Below are 14,034 nucleotides of genomic sequence, written 5' to 3'. Positions count from 1 at the left end.
TGGAGTAAGAGGGGAAACCTTGGTCTGGTGGGGACTGAGGAACAGCCCCTTTTCCCCCCCCAGCCACACAAGAGCCTGGACCTTTCTAATGGTCCCTGCGATGCCCCTTACGATGCCTCATTTAGGCAGTGAGGCTCCCTGCAATACCCTATGCAATGCCCTGCGTTATGCTTCATGCAGTACCCCTGCAATACCCCACGCAGTGTGCCCTACAAAGCCCCATTCTGTGCTCCAGCTCCACTGCTCCACAGCACTTCTGCTCCTGTTCTCCTTCTCTCTCCCTCCCTACCCTCACACACAAACCCCTTTTCCCCTGGCCAAGCGCTGCCTTGGAGAAGGCTGAGAAAACCCTGCAAGTCCAGCTTTTTCCAACTCCGGGGAAGCTTTGCCAACGCTGCTGCCCCATCAGCCTTCCTTCCCCTGGTCCCCCGGGCTTCCCCTCCTTCCCTGCCTGGGCATGGCTCTCCCTCCTCCCCCAGCCCCTGTCGTCACTGCCACCGCTTCGAGTAAGAGCTCAGCCTTTGCTGGAGCCCAGTCCTCACCGGAGCGCTCCGCAGCACAGCATCCCAACTCCAGCAGAGCAGCGGGAATGGGACACGCGTCCTTGCCCTCCCTGCAGCAGGTAAGGGGGCTCACTGGGTCCAGGCTGGGTGGGAAGGAGAGAAGCTGTTTTCTTCCTGTGAATATTCCTGATTAAGGCTGTTTGCGAAGCGCTGAGGACAGTCAGGGAGCAATGGGGAGGCAGCAGCAGGGAAAGTTTCCCAGCGCTGCATGAAGTTCCTATCTAAAAGCCCCAAATCCCCTGCTGTCCATATTTAAAACCCAGTAAATAAGTTATTTATTCTCTCTGCCTCCTGGCTGCGTTTTGAGATGCCCAGAGCTTCACATGGTCACCGTCATCCTCCAGTCCAGTCTTTGGCATCCTACTCATCCCCAACCCCACTGTGACCCACGGGTGTGCATCCTGCACGGGCTCCTCTTCCCTCACAACCCCCACAACCCCATTTGCCACATACAAGCGGTTTCAGGTTCAGCTTTGTATCACCCAAGGCACCTTCTTTCCCTCCCCAATATCTATCAGAGCTTTGGGGAGCCCATGAAATCCCCACTTGTGTGACCCTATAACCAAGCCTGGAGTAGAAAAAGCTCCCCCAGCACCCCCTGTACTCTCCAGTACAGTAAATATCCCATCCAGAAGAGGACATCCATAATTTTCCCTCCAGTTCAGTGCTGTGGCTGGTGTTTCTCCTCTCATTTCCCAGCCCCTCTACCATCCTTGCATTAATCAGTTGATAACTGCGCAGAACATGATGATGAGTTCAGGAGAGCTTCATGGTTTTACCAGGCCAGAGGGAGAATTTAAACTAAATGAGCTTCTTGTTCAGCAACATCAGTGATGGGCTGGGAACCCCCTTCTCTTCAGGGATGGAAGCAGTTGCCTCCTGGAGAGGGGAGGCTGCTCCTGGGAGAGTCACCTTGTAAGATGGAGCAGATTTCAGGGCCACTGCAGACCAAGTGATTCCTCCCCTTTAGAGATTTGCTGTGCTGGGGAGGGGAACCAAACACATCCCTGGGTGAATGAATGGATATGGATATGGATATGGATATGGATAGAAGGATGGATGGATGGTTGTTAGATGGATGGGTGGGTGGGTGGGTGTACGGATGGACACTTAGGTAGATGGATGCATGGGTGGGTAAGTGGGTGGGTGGGTGGATGGATGGATGGGATGGGTGGATGGATGGATGGGATGGATGGATGGATGGGATGGGTGGGTGGATGGATGGATGGATGGATGGATGGATGGATGCAGGAATGGATGAATGCATGCACAGATGAATGGATGAACAGATGCATGGATGGATGGTTGTTGGATGGATGGATGATGAGGGAACAATCCCCTTTCTCAGAGGGGAGTGCTACTGGAGAAACCAGCCTTAGGAGCCCATCTGGGGCAGCACAGTCTCTTGGAGCGGCTTCTCCCTCCCTTGCTCCCAGGACATGAGTCAGGTAGGGCAAAATGATGGTTGAAACCAGTGTTTTCTGGTCACCCCAGTAAAAGTCGAAGCCTTGGGCTCCATCCTTGCTATTAAACCATTCAGGGGCACACCTGGGCTCCCCATTGCTTTAACTCATGGAGTCCAGCTGCCCGGCTGTATATGATGCAGCCCAGCTTGATGCCCTGCCTGCATGAGGAGCCCTCATGAAGTGGGAAGCAGATGCTCTGGGGACACTTGGCTCTGTCATGGTCACAGTACGGATCAGCTCCAAGCCCTGCTGGCAGCTGGCAATGGCTTGGAGGTGACCACAGGACTGTCACCTCCCAGACCCGCACCACGGTGGCATCGCGGTGACAGTGCTGCTCTCTGCTGTCCTTCCAGGAATGAAACATGGGGCAGGTGACTGCAGAGCATCCCGAGCTGCGCACCCACCCTGGTCTGCATCCAGCCCCGTCCATGGCTCCTCCAGCACTTGCTGATGGTGGGAACACACAGAGCACCCTGTCAGAGGTCCCCTGTGGTGGCTTTCCCTGCTGAGCCTCCTTGCCTACCAGCGTCTCAGCTCTTTGCTCCCCCTGGTCCCTCCTGGGGGCTTTTCTGGGCTCATGGGGGACACCGTCAGAGGGAGCATGGGGAGACTGCCCCATCGCATCACCCCACTCATCGTGTGGTGCTTCATCACCTTCCAGACAGGTAAGGGCTGCTCTGGGGACCTGAACTGCCTTCTTTGAGCCTTGGCTTCCCATGGGTGTCACCTATGGGGCTCTGGGGAGTAAAGCTGGGGAGAGGGAGTGGGCTGTGGTGCATGCACATGGAAAACCAGTTCTTTCCCAGTTTACCCCATGCAGTCTCATCATCCCCAGTATCCACACTGGTGTGGTGTCCTCTACCACTGTCTAGGACAGGGTTTGTTTCTTTGCAGAGCAGCTTGACACCACCAGACACTTGGGTGGGGGTGGTCTGCTCTGGGACCCCAGATCCATCCTGTGCAAGCTACAGATGTGGGCAGGATGGAAAAAAGATGGATTTGCTTCCTCCTGCTATTAATGCAAGACCTTCCCTAAGGTGGGCATCTTGCTTGTCCCTTCACTTGGGAACAGTCCTCCCCAACACCTCTAAGACCCTCAATTCTTGGCCAGACTACAACCAGGGTCCTTGCTGGTCGTCTGCCCAGTGGGAAGTGCTTGCATGGGGCACAGGAATGCTATGGGGCCATAAACTCATCCTTTTTCAGGACAAAGCCACCCATACAAGGTCTCTTTGGTTGCACTAAGCTGTGCAGTCTTCCCTCCCTTTACCCCTCCCTCCCTCGGCCTCCCTCGACTTGCTGGTGGAAATTTATGGGGCTTTGCAGCGAGCAAGGACAGCTGAGTGATGCAGCTCGAGCTGACAGCACCAAACACCAACGCCAACGGTTCCTAAGCACAGAGCATTGCGTTCCTCCCCAGCCCTGCCTCCAGCCCAGCCTGAGGGATGGTCTCTGCACAGCCTGCAGCGGTCCCAAGGGCTGGCTCAGCCTCCACCTTGCAAAGCCAAACCATTTAGCACCAGTAGGAGCAGCTGGAGGGGACCGGGAGAGGATCTCAGCCACCCCAGTGGGATCCCTTGTGAAGCATGCAAAGCTGATCTTGTACCATTCTCCAGCAGGAGCACAGGTCACCTTCGAGGAGGCTAATACCCCTCTCCCCATCCCAGGGTGAGGTTTAGCATCCCTGATGCTGCAGCAGAGAGGACTTGCGCAGAGTGAGCACCCCATGTCAGTGGGGTGCAGGGGTGTGGAAGGGGGGCTCAGCGAGGTCTCCTCCACCCCCAACCCCATCCCCATCCCATCTCCCCACAGCCGCCTGCCTGCAAGAGCAGCCCCACAGCCATGCTGAGGAGCGTCTCTTCAAGCATCTCTTCACTGGCTACAACCGTTGGTCGCGGCCAGTGCCCAACACCTCTGATGTGGTCATTGTCAAGTTCGGGCTCTCTATCGCGCAGCTCATCGACGTGGTGCGTAGCCCACCAGCGGGATCCCAGTCCCGTGGGGTGTCTGACTTCCCACCCTCCATCCCAAACCCCTCCCCTGCGGCAGGAGGCCATCAACAAAAACTGCAGGTCTCCATCCCTGTCACGTCCTTGTCCACCATCTACCTGCCGTGGGGCACCTCTGGGCTTGTCTGTCCATCTGCCCGTTCATCCATCCATCCCTCCCTCCATCCATCCATCCCTCCCTCCATCCATCCCTCCCTCCATCCATCCATCCCTCCCTCCATCCATCCATCCCTCCCTCCATCTATCCATCCCTACCTCCACCCACCCACCCACCCATCTATCCCTCACTCATTTGTCTGATGCACACTCATCTATGCACTCATCCACTTATCTACCTGTCCATCTAGTCACTCATCAACCTATCCATCTATAAACCTATCCATCCACCTCTCCATGCACATTCATTCCCCCATCAGAGCAGCTCAGAGCTGTACACTGCACAATGCGATTTCTTGCTGCCATCTAGTGAGCAGACATCCCGGGGAAGCACAGCATCTCCTTGGGTTTGTGCTGGTACCAGCTGCTCCCGGGAGCTGAACTCCAGAGGCAGAGGGCACAAAGTGAAAGCAGTAATCTAGGGGCTGTAGCACTGGTAAGACAAACCCTTGGGCTGCCTCTGCCTGTCTCCTCTCATCCCTCTTTCCCACCACAGGATGAGAAGAACCAAATGATGACCACAAATGTCTGGCTGAAGCAGGTAGGAGCCTGTTCCCTCTTTGGGGCAAGGGTAGGAGCATGTCAAGGGGGGCACAGAATTTGGGGCAGCTTGGTCTCACCACACCCAGGGCCGCCTGACGCCCTCCCCTCCGTGTTTCCCTGCAGGAGTGGAGTGATTACAAACTGCGCTGGGACCCCGCAGAATTTGACAATGTCACCTCCATCCGAGTGCCCTCTGAGATGATTTGGATCCCTGACATCGTGCTTTACAATAAGTGAGTGATGGGACATCCCTAGGGCCCTTCCCTTCTGTTCCTTTCTCTTCCCTGCAGCTCACCCTATCCCTTCCCTTCCCTCCTCTCACCTTCCTTCCCTTCGCCTTCTCCTCACTTCCATCCTCTTCCCTCATTAATAAATAAGTGGAAAAAGATGGAAAGAAAATACAGAAACAAAAGCAAGGAATGACAAGGCCATTGCTCACCATCTTCCAAAAGTTGCAAAAGTTGTCCCAGCTCCCCACAAGCCCTGCAGCACCATCCCAGCCAGACAGCCCAGCATCGTGCTGGATGCTGGGAAGGAAACCAACTCCAGCCCTGTCAAAACCAGTACACCCAGCAAGCCTTCCCTCCCTGTGCTTGCACACTGCAGCAAGAAGAGGTTGTGTTGCTTAGTCCTGCCTAACAGCTCCTCAAGGCCTGCCTAAAAGCCCTGCAGCCCTGCCTAGAACCCCCCCCATCAAGCCCAGTACACCCCTTTTCTCACACCACACCACACACAGCAATCTCATGGAGGGGATGGGGGCTATGGCAATGGATCATCTCCTCCTGGGCAGCTCCTCAGCAGCACGGTTTTGGTCCAGTGCTTGTAGCAGGCCCCCTCCTCCTGCAGCTGGCTGAGCCAGGTAAAGTCATTGCCCTGGGGGTTGGCTTTCCCCTCGTGGTCCCTCCTCATCTCCAACGGGAAGCCAATTTGGTACGGGCTTAGCACCGCTTCCTGCGCCTGTACGGATCTGAACCCCGCCAGGATCAGGGGGAGCATCTTCACCCACCCCTTGCCAGCCCCCCAGGCCAGCCGCTGCAGGGCTGCCATGGCCGGTCCCTTCTGGCCGGCCTGCTGCATGTCCCACGGGAGCTCCAGGGCCGTCGCCTGCTCCAAGGCATCCCAGAGGAAGCGCGGCGCATGCGGCAAACGGATGATGAGAGGCGTCCCATACCGGGCAAACACCTCCCTGAAGAGCACCTCGGCAGCCTCCTCTGCTGTCCTCTCCTGCATCGGGAAGGCTTCCACCCACCCCGAAAACTCATCCTCCACCACCAAGAGGGAGCAGTGCCCGCCCTCGGTCTTGGTAAGGCCACTGATGCAGCCCAGCAGGAGCTGCGACCACGGCCCTTCTGTCCGCTGCGCCAGCACCCTGCCTGCTCCATCCGCACACTGCAGGCAGTTCTGCACCCAACGGGATACCTGCTCGCGGTCCTCTTCCCAGGACGCAACCTGCCGCACCCGTGCCAGCGTCTCCTCCACCCCACCATGCAGGCAGCCGTGACACTGTGCGATTATTTCTTGCTTCTCATGCTTTGAAGGCTCCCAAATCTGCCAGCTGCCCCCACCCCTGCCAGGCATCGCCCAAGCCCTCCTGGCCGCTTTCAGGTTCCACTCCTCCTCTGGCTCCTCGCTCCAGTCGTCTCCCACACAACTGACGTGCAGCATCCCTGGGTTGCTGTGGACCCACCGTAGGATGCTTGCCCACAAACCCTTGCCAGAGCTTCCCCACTCCTGCTCACCCCTCTGGTTTCCCAACCTCTCCACCAAGGACCAGCAGCTCATGTACACATAGAGGGGTGAGGAGTGTTGGTGATGCTGCAGGAGCTGCTTGAGAGCCGCCAGCTCCGCGCCTGGCACCGAGCCACCCTTGCTCACCCCGAGCAGCCACCGCTCTTCTAGGTTGACTGCAGCAAAGCCGACGGAGCAATTCCTCCTGCTGGCTGTGAACCACACGTTGGCCTTGGGGATGTCGGGGGACAGCTCCCGAACGGAGGGAGCGATGGGCACCAGGACATTAGTGGGGTGGTCCTTTGCCATCGCTCCGTTGTTCACCAGCAGCAGAGTCCACTGCGCTGGGTGTGGGTTTGTTCCACGGGACCGCAACACTTCTCCCCGTAGCAGATACTTCCATGGGGAATGGGGCATCTGGATAAGGATGGGGGCCGGCCCTGTGAGGGTCTCGAAGGCCTGCACGGCCCAGACCGCTGCCAGGCACCCCTTTTCCTGCGGCAGGCAGGAGACCTCGTGGCCCTTCAGGATGCGGGAGCTGTGTCCCACTGGGACCAGCTGGCCACATTCATCCTCCTGCAGCAGGGTGGCTCCTATCGCCTCCTTGCCAGTTGTTAACCTGATAAGGAAGGGCTGGGACTTATCAGGGAATCGCAAGGGGGGTGCAGCCAGGACAGCACATTTCAGGCGGTTCAGCGCCTCCTCCTGCTCCGGTCCCCATTCCCACTTGACCTGCTTCCTGGTGAGGCGGTGGAGTGGCAAAGCCATCTCCCAGAAGTCAGGGATGTGATCCCGCAAGAAGCCAAACTGCCCAAGGAGCGAGCGGAGTTTGTCAGCATCCTGCGGGCAGGGCGTTTTGATGATGCCCTCCCGCTTGCTGGCATGGATCTCTCGCCCCTTGTCCCCGATGGTCATCCCAAAGTAGAGCACCTTGCGCTGGACGAGCTGCGCCTTCTCAAACTTGGCTTTAAAGCCAGTTTTTTGGATCAGCTCCAGGACAGTCCTCGTTCGGTCTCTGGTTTCCTCATAACTTCTCCCAGCAATGAGGATGTCATCGATGTGGGAAATAACCCAAGGTTGATCTCCTTGGCCAAGCTGGGACAGCATCTGGGTCACCCGCTGGTTCACGATGGCGGGGGTGCTGTGGAAGCCCTGGGGCAGCCGGGTGAAGAGGTACTGCTGGCCCCTGAAGGTGAAGGCAAACCTGGCTCTGGAACCTTCTGATAAGGGGATGGCGAAGGAAGCGTTCGACAGATCCACCACTGAGAAGTACCTGCTCTTGGGGCTGAGGGTTGAAACGAGCTTGGTCGTGTCCTGGGCTACCGGAGCCACCACTTTGGGGGTGGCCTTGTTGACAGCTTTGCAACGCAGCGTCAGCCGCAGCCTCCCGTTGTTTTTTGGGGTGAGCTTTAAAGGGCTGTTGAAGGCAGAGCTGCCTTCCACCACCACGCCCTCATCCAGCAGCTCCTCCAGGATGCTCGCCACCGCCTCTTCCTCGCCTGCAGACAATGGGGGTTGCTTTTCGAAGGGCGCCGGTTCCCCGCTCACCTCCTGCTCCCCAGACACCAGCCCACAGTCCATCTCGTGCCGCGACCACACGGCTGCGAATTCCTCTCTCCACTGCTCTTCGCTCATGGCCCCGACCACCATGAGACACCGGATCTGCGCTGAAGGACCAGGAATTGCTGGTGGACCTCCCTGCTCCACGAGATCATCGTCAGAGTCCTCACAGATCTGCTCGTTCCCAAACGGCTCCGGCTGGTTGCCTCCACCCATGGTCCCAGTGACACAGACAGGGACATCGTGGTACACAGCAAGGTCCTGTGGGCGCTGCTGCGCTGTGGACACGTCCTCATTGGTGCCCACCAAAGCATACACCTCTGCAGAGCTGCCCACACTGGCTCTCGGCCACCCCGGCCCCTGCTCCTGCCCATTGCTCTTGTTCCCCATCTCCATAGGGTACATCTTGGTTTCTGTCTGCAGGATCACCTCAATCAGCCTGACTGCCAGGTCTCTCGTGGACCTCCCTTCCCACCTTGCCATGTCTTCTCCGTGGTGATGCAGCTTCTCCCAGACTTTCCCCCTCCGGTCATCCCCAGAACTTCCCTCTGCTGACAGAGGGTTAAAGTCCTGCCCGTCACCTTGAGGGATGGTGGCAGCTTCCCTGCCCTCCACCTTGAAGCCCAGGCTCTGCAATGAGCCAGCAGTCCTTCCTTCTACATCCCTGTTGGTGCCTGCCTGGACCAGATGCTGAGTCTGACCCATCTTACCCCCACGGCCACCACCTGCCCTTGGCACATCCCCATCCCTTGCTTTCCATCCACCAACTGGCTCATCCCCACTGCCATCCCCAAGCAATGGGACCGCACTGTGAACTTTCCCACCTTGGGGGGGTTTCTGGCTGGTCCCCAGCTCCTCTGGCAGCACCGGTGCTCTCCCCTCCAGCTTGGTGCACCTCTGGGCAGCCTGTGCCTGCACCCCAGAGGCTCTTTGGCTCTCCTCTGCTCCTCGCTTCTTGCTCCCATCCTTCAACCATGACTCGTGCCACAGGAACCGCAGGGCCTTGCTCAGCTGCCAGCCCTTACGGGAGCGCGGGAGAAGGCAGAACCCAGCAACGTCCTCCTCCGGGTCCCCCACCGCTGGCTGCCGGGGGACAGCATCTTCCACCCAGGGCTGGGGCCTGCTCTCCTGGAGGAGCAACCCCAAATCTGCTGCTTGCGAGGCCGGCGGTGAGGGGAGACTTCCCTTCCGCTTGCTCTTCCTGCTTCCGAAATAGGCCATCACCCCAAAACCCAGGCAGGACACCGGGGGTCACCTCGCCTCCGCCTCCCACCGCCGCGGCACGGGGCGTTGCGGTAGCACCGGGGGATGCCGGTCTGTGGCTGGGGAGGAAGAGGCGGCTGGGGAGGAAGACAGAGGTCAGCCAGGCGTCTGGCAGGGGAGGATGGCGGCAAACAACAACCAAGACGGCTCCTCCTCCGGAGACGTCCCTTCCTCCGCGTGCAGTGGGGCTGTGGGGAGCAGAGCGGGGCGTGAGCCTTGGGGAAGGGGGGAGCCTGCACCCACCTTCCCACAGCCCCCACCCAGCCGGGGGTCCCGAGGGAGAGACCCTCCCGCCCGGGCAGGCTGAGGGGAGCTGACACCCTGCGACCCCCTGTGCTCCCAGGACAGCATTCACCTGCGTGTCCCACCGCAGCCCTGGCTGAGCTTGCACCCCATACACACGCGTCTCACACACGGTACCAGGAGAGCTTGCACCCCATGCACACGCGTCTCACACACGGTACCAGGAGAGCCTGCACCCCATGCACACGCGTCTCGCACACGGTACCAGGAGAGCTTGCACCCCATGCACACGCGTGTCTCGCCCTTGGTCCCGAGGGAGCTTGCACACCCATGCGTGTCCCACACTCGGCCCTGGGGAAGATGCACCGACATGTTCCCTCCACAGCACCCCCATGCACACACGTCCCATACACAACTCCAGCGCGTGCACCCCCATGCACACACCCGTCCTGCACACAGTTCTGCGGGAGCTTGTACCACGCACACCCGTGTCTCACTCACGGTCCTAGGAGAACTTGCGCCCCCGCGCACACACAGGGGCCTCTCTCGTCCCTGGGAGCACAGGCACCGACAGGGCCCCTCTACAGCCTCGCACCCACCCGCCCGCCCGCCCGCCCGCACCGCACACGCGTCCCGGTCCCGGTCCCGGTCCCGCTCCACTCTCCAGGCCGCGCCGCGCTCTGGTCCCGCTGGGCCGGGGGCTGCCCCCTCCTCCTCACAAGGGTGGGATTCGGGGAGGTCCGCCCCGCCCCGCCTCTTTGCTTGGCGCCAACCGCGGTTGCGGGGCCTCGGTGACCCCCGCAGCAACGGAGGATGTTGGAGCTCGGGGTGGGGGAGATGAGGGGATGCGGGGGGGTCCCCACTCAGCGCCCGCTGGGTGCGAGGCCGCGGTAGAAAGTGGAAGCAAAGGGGGGGAAATAAAGAGCCCCTGGGGAGGGAGGCGTTGGGGAGCGCAACAGCCGGCGGGGTTTCACATCACACACATCCGCCCCGGGACCGCAGCACCCGGGATCTGGGGGCCCCGTTCTGCGGCGGGACGTGCGATGCGCGGCCGAGCGGCACCGCGCCCGTCCCTGCGGCATCCGGGCGCCGCGCACCGGCCGGCTGGGGGCGACGGGACTGCGGGGGGGGCACCGGAGGAGGGCGGGCCGGGACGGGGCTGGTCCCGCCGGTTCCAGAAAGCTCCGGGGCCGAAGCGGGGCGGACCCGCAGCTCGGCGGGCGGATAAATAGGAGCGGGCGGGGACCGGCGGTGGTGCAGCTGATCGGGGTGCAGGTATGGACCTTCCCTCTTTACCCTTCCCCCTTGGCCCTTTCCGCTATCCCATCCCATGCTCTGAATGATGCCCATGATGGTGAACCCAGCCCTGTGCAGGGATGCAGGATGGGGCCGGAACCTCAAACTAAGGCTCATTCCAACCCTGAGAGATGAGGGAAGTCCTGGCCCTGCTTCTTCTGGGGGAAACGCTTCATCCCTCTCTGACCTTCACACCTCTCCATGCCTGCAGTGCTGACGGGGAGTTCGCTGTGACCCACATGACGAAGGCCCACCTTTTCTCCAGTGGGAAGGTGAAGTGGGTGCCACCCGCCATCTACAAGAGCTCGTGCAGCATTGATGTCACCTTCTTCCCCTTTGACCAGCAGAACTGCAAGATGAAGTTTGGCTCATGGACCTATGACAAGGCCAAGATTGATCTGGAGAACATGGATCACCACGTGGACCTCAAGGATTACTGGGAGAGTGGTGAGTGGGCCATCATAAATGCCATCGGCACCTATAACTCCAAGAAGTATGACTGCTGCACCGAGATCTACCCTGACATCACCTTCTGCTTCGTCATCCGTCGCCTCCCGCTCTTCTACACCATCAACCTCATCATACCCTGCCTGCTTATCTCCTGCCTGACCGTACTAGTCTTCTACCTGCCCTCCGACTGTGGGGAGAAGATCACCCTCTGCATCTCCGTCCTGCTGTCCCTCACCGTGTTCCTGCTGCTCATCACGGAAATCATCCCCTCCACCTCGCTGGTCATCCCCCTCATCGGAGAGTACCTCCTCTTCACCATGATCTTCGTCACGCTCTCCATCATCATCACCGTGTTTGTCCTCAATGTGCACCACCGCTCCCCCAGCACCCACACGATGCCGCGCTGGGTGCGCACCTTCTTTCTGGACTTCATCCCTCGCTGGCTCTTCATAAAGCGTCCCCCAGTGCTGCCTCCCCCCGAGGGGCCCGTGGGGCAGTACGACCTCCCTGGAACGAGGCTCAGCACCTCCCGGTGCTGGCTGGAGACTGATGTGGATGACAAATGGGAAGAAGAGGAGGAGGAGGAGGAGGAAGAACAGGAGGAGGAAGAGGAGAAGACATACCCCAGTCGCGTATCCCAGGCAGGGTCCCACACCCAGGGCAATCAATGTTGCTATAGCTGCGGGCAACAAGCCAGGAAGACACCAGGGGTGTTGCCCCCCCGGGTGTCCCCGAAGAAGGAGGAAGAGCAAGAGGGCTCGGACCAGGAGCTGCTGTTGTCCCCCAGCATCCTGAAGGCCCTGGAAGGGGTGCAGTACATCGCGGACCACCTGCGAGCAGAGGATGCTGACTTCTCGGTGAGTGGGTGCCCTGAGGGCTGGAGGGAGAGGGTGTCCCCCACCCTGGGTGCTGCCTCCTGCCATGTGTACCTCCATAGAGGGGGGCAGTGCTGGAATCCCCAGTTGGTTCCCTGGCTACTGAGGACCCAAAGCCATGGAGAAGATCAACAACCACCTCCTGGGAGATGCCCAGTTGAGGACTCCCTCCGGCTTCTATCCCTGCTGGATGTGAGGATGTTGGAGGTCCCTATTCTGCCCATGGTATCCTGACCTTGGGGAGCAGAGATGGCCCAGCCTTCCTGTTGGGACACAGCTCAGAGGCTGTACCCTGCTTGTTCCCAAGTGGTTTCAGAAAACCCTGGGTGGGATTAGCTCTGCCCCAAGCAGAGAGGTCCATCCCCCAGCCCAGATGCTCCAGGGGTTTCCCAAGAGGCACACAGCAGATGCAGAGGAAGCCCAGGGTGTTCTCCTAACCCCAAGGGGTCCTGCATCCTCTGCCCATGCTCACAGCCCCTCTCTGCTCGGCAGGTGAAGGAGGACTGGAAGTACGTGGCCATGGTGATCGACCGCATCTTCCTCTGGATGTTCATCATTGTCTGCATGCTGGGCACTGTAGGGCTCTTCCTCCCGCCCTACCTGGCGGGGATGATCTAGGGCTGGGCCAGGCTGCGGTGGGGATGGCAGAGAGTGGTGCCCACATCCAGCCTGACCCTGGGAGGACATGGTGGCAACCATGGAGGACCCTCAGATAGGAAATGTAAGGTAAAGCAGGGGCTGTGCCCTGGGAATGGTGGGGGATGGCTGCCTGCTATCTTGCCCAGGGGAGCTGCAGCCATCCCAGCATTGAGGAGGGTGTGGAACAGCTTCCCCATTGCTCAAGTGCAAGCTGGAGGCATCTGAGAGAGGCATCTGCTTCCTCAAGCTGCTTCAAGTCCTACCAAAAACCCAAGAGCTGTGTCTGGTTGTGACTCCAGTGTGCTGGGCAAGAAGAGAGGACCTTACAGCCGCTTTAGGACATGTCCTGACTGCAGGGTGTTTACTATAACAGGCTCGTGTGGTCATCCACGATGTGGGGCAGGTGATGACACTTCATGAAGAAGGTCCATGAAGGTCCGTGAAGAAGGGGTATGGTCCTGGAATGGAGGGCCCTGCTCAGACACATGGCATGGGGGTCGCAAAGAACAGCCTAGGCACAGACTCTCTGCAACCTGCCAGTGCAAGTGGTTGCTTCCACATTATCCCACAGATCAGATCCCAAAACACCTGGCTCTGTTGACTGCTGCAATCCAGCTTTTAACCTCTAGCTTCCATATACCCCGAAGGACCCATGCTTACCGAGCATCTACTCTCTTCTTATATGCCCCAAGAGGCACCAGCTTTTCCTGCAATGCTTTCTCTTCTAGGAGACCGAGCCATCGGAGTGCTGAATGTGGTCTGCGGGGGTTTGGAAACACTGTGCTCTCAGGAGTGAAATGGGCTGGAATAAACAGTGCCACAGAGGGACAGCCACATCCTGGGGTGTTGCAGCTGCTCATGCAGCCTCCAGTGCTGGCAGGCTCGGGAGTGCACAACTGGGAATGGGATGTGTGACAGAGCAAGTGCCCAGGCGCAGCTGGATGTGTGTGTGGTTGTGTGTGTGCATGTGTTTAACACAGTACATGGGCTGTAGTGCTCTGCAGAGCTCTGCTCTGCTGATGAGACCCCCCTTGCAGTCCTGCATCCAGCTCTTGGGCCCTAGCATAAGAAGGACATGGAGCTGTTGGAGCGAGTCCAGAGGAGGCCATGAAGATGCTCTGAGGGCTGGAGCACCTCTGCTATGGAGACAGGATGAGAGAGCTGGGCTTGTTCAGCCTGGAGAAGGGAAGGCTCCGGGGAGACCTTAGAGCAGCTTCCAGTGCCTAAAGGGGCCAACAAGAAA

General features: G+C 59.4%; 1 protein-coding gene across 1 annotated transcript; it reads left to right on the top strand.

The window, feature by feature from the left end:
- Positions 1 to 2,630: 2,630 nt before the first annotated feature.
- On the top strand, positions 2,631 to 12,770 carry CHRNA2 (cholinergic receptor nicotinic alpha 2 subunit; the record flags this gene model as incomplete). Its single annotated transcript, XM_080615856.1, has 6 exons — positions 2,631 to 2,694; positions 3,842 to 3,996; positions 4,691 to 4,735; positions 4,861 to 4,970; positions 11,039 to 12,134; positions 12,645 to 12,770. The coding sequence occupies 6 exons, from the start codon at positions 2,631 to 2,633 to the stop codon at positions 12,768 to 12,770; spliced, it is 1,596 nt and encodes a 531-aa protein (XP_080471982.1).
- Positions 12,771 to 14,034: the final 1,264 nt, after the last annotated feature.

Source organism: Psittacula echo (assembly GCF_963264785.1).
Source record: "Psittacula echo genome assembly, chromosome: 4".
In the NCBI taxonomy this organism is placed as follows: Eukaryota; Metazoa; Chordata; class Aves; order Psittaciformes; family Psittacidae; genus Psittacula; species Psittacula echo.
Note: the sequence above shows the minus strand (reverse complement) of the source record. Positions and strands in the feature narration are given on the sequence as shown.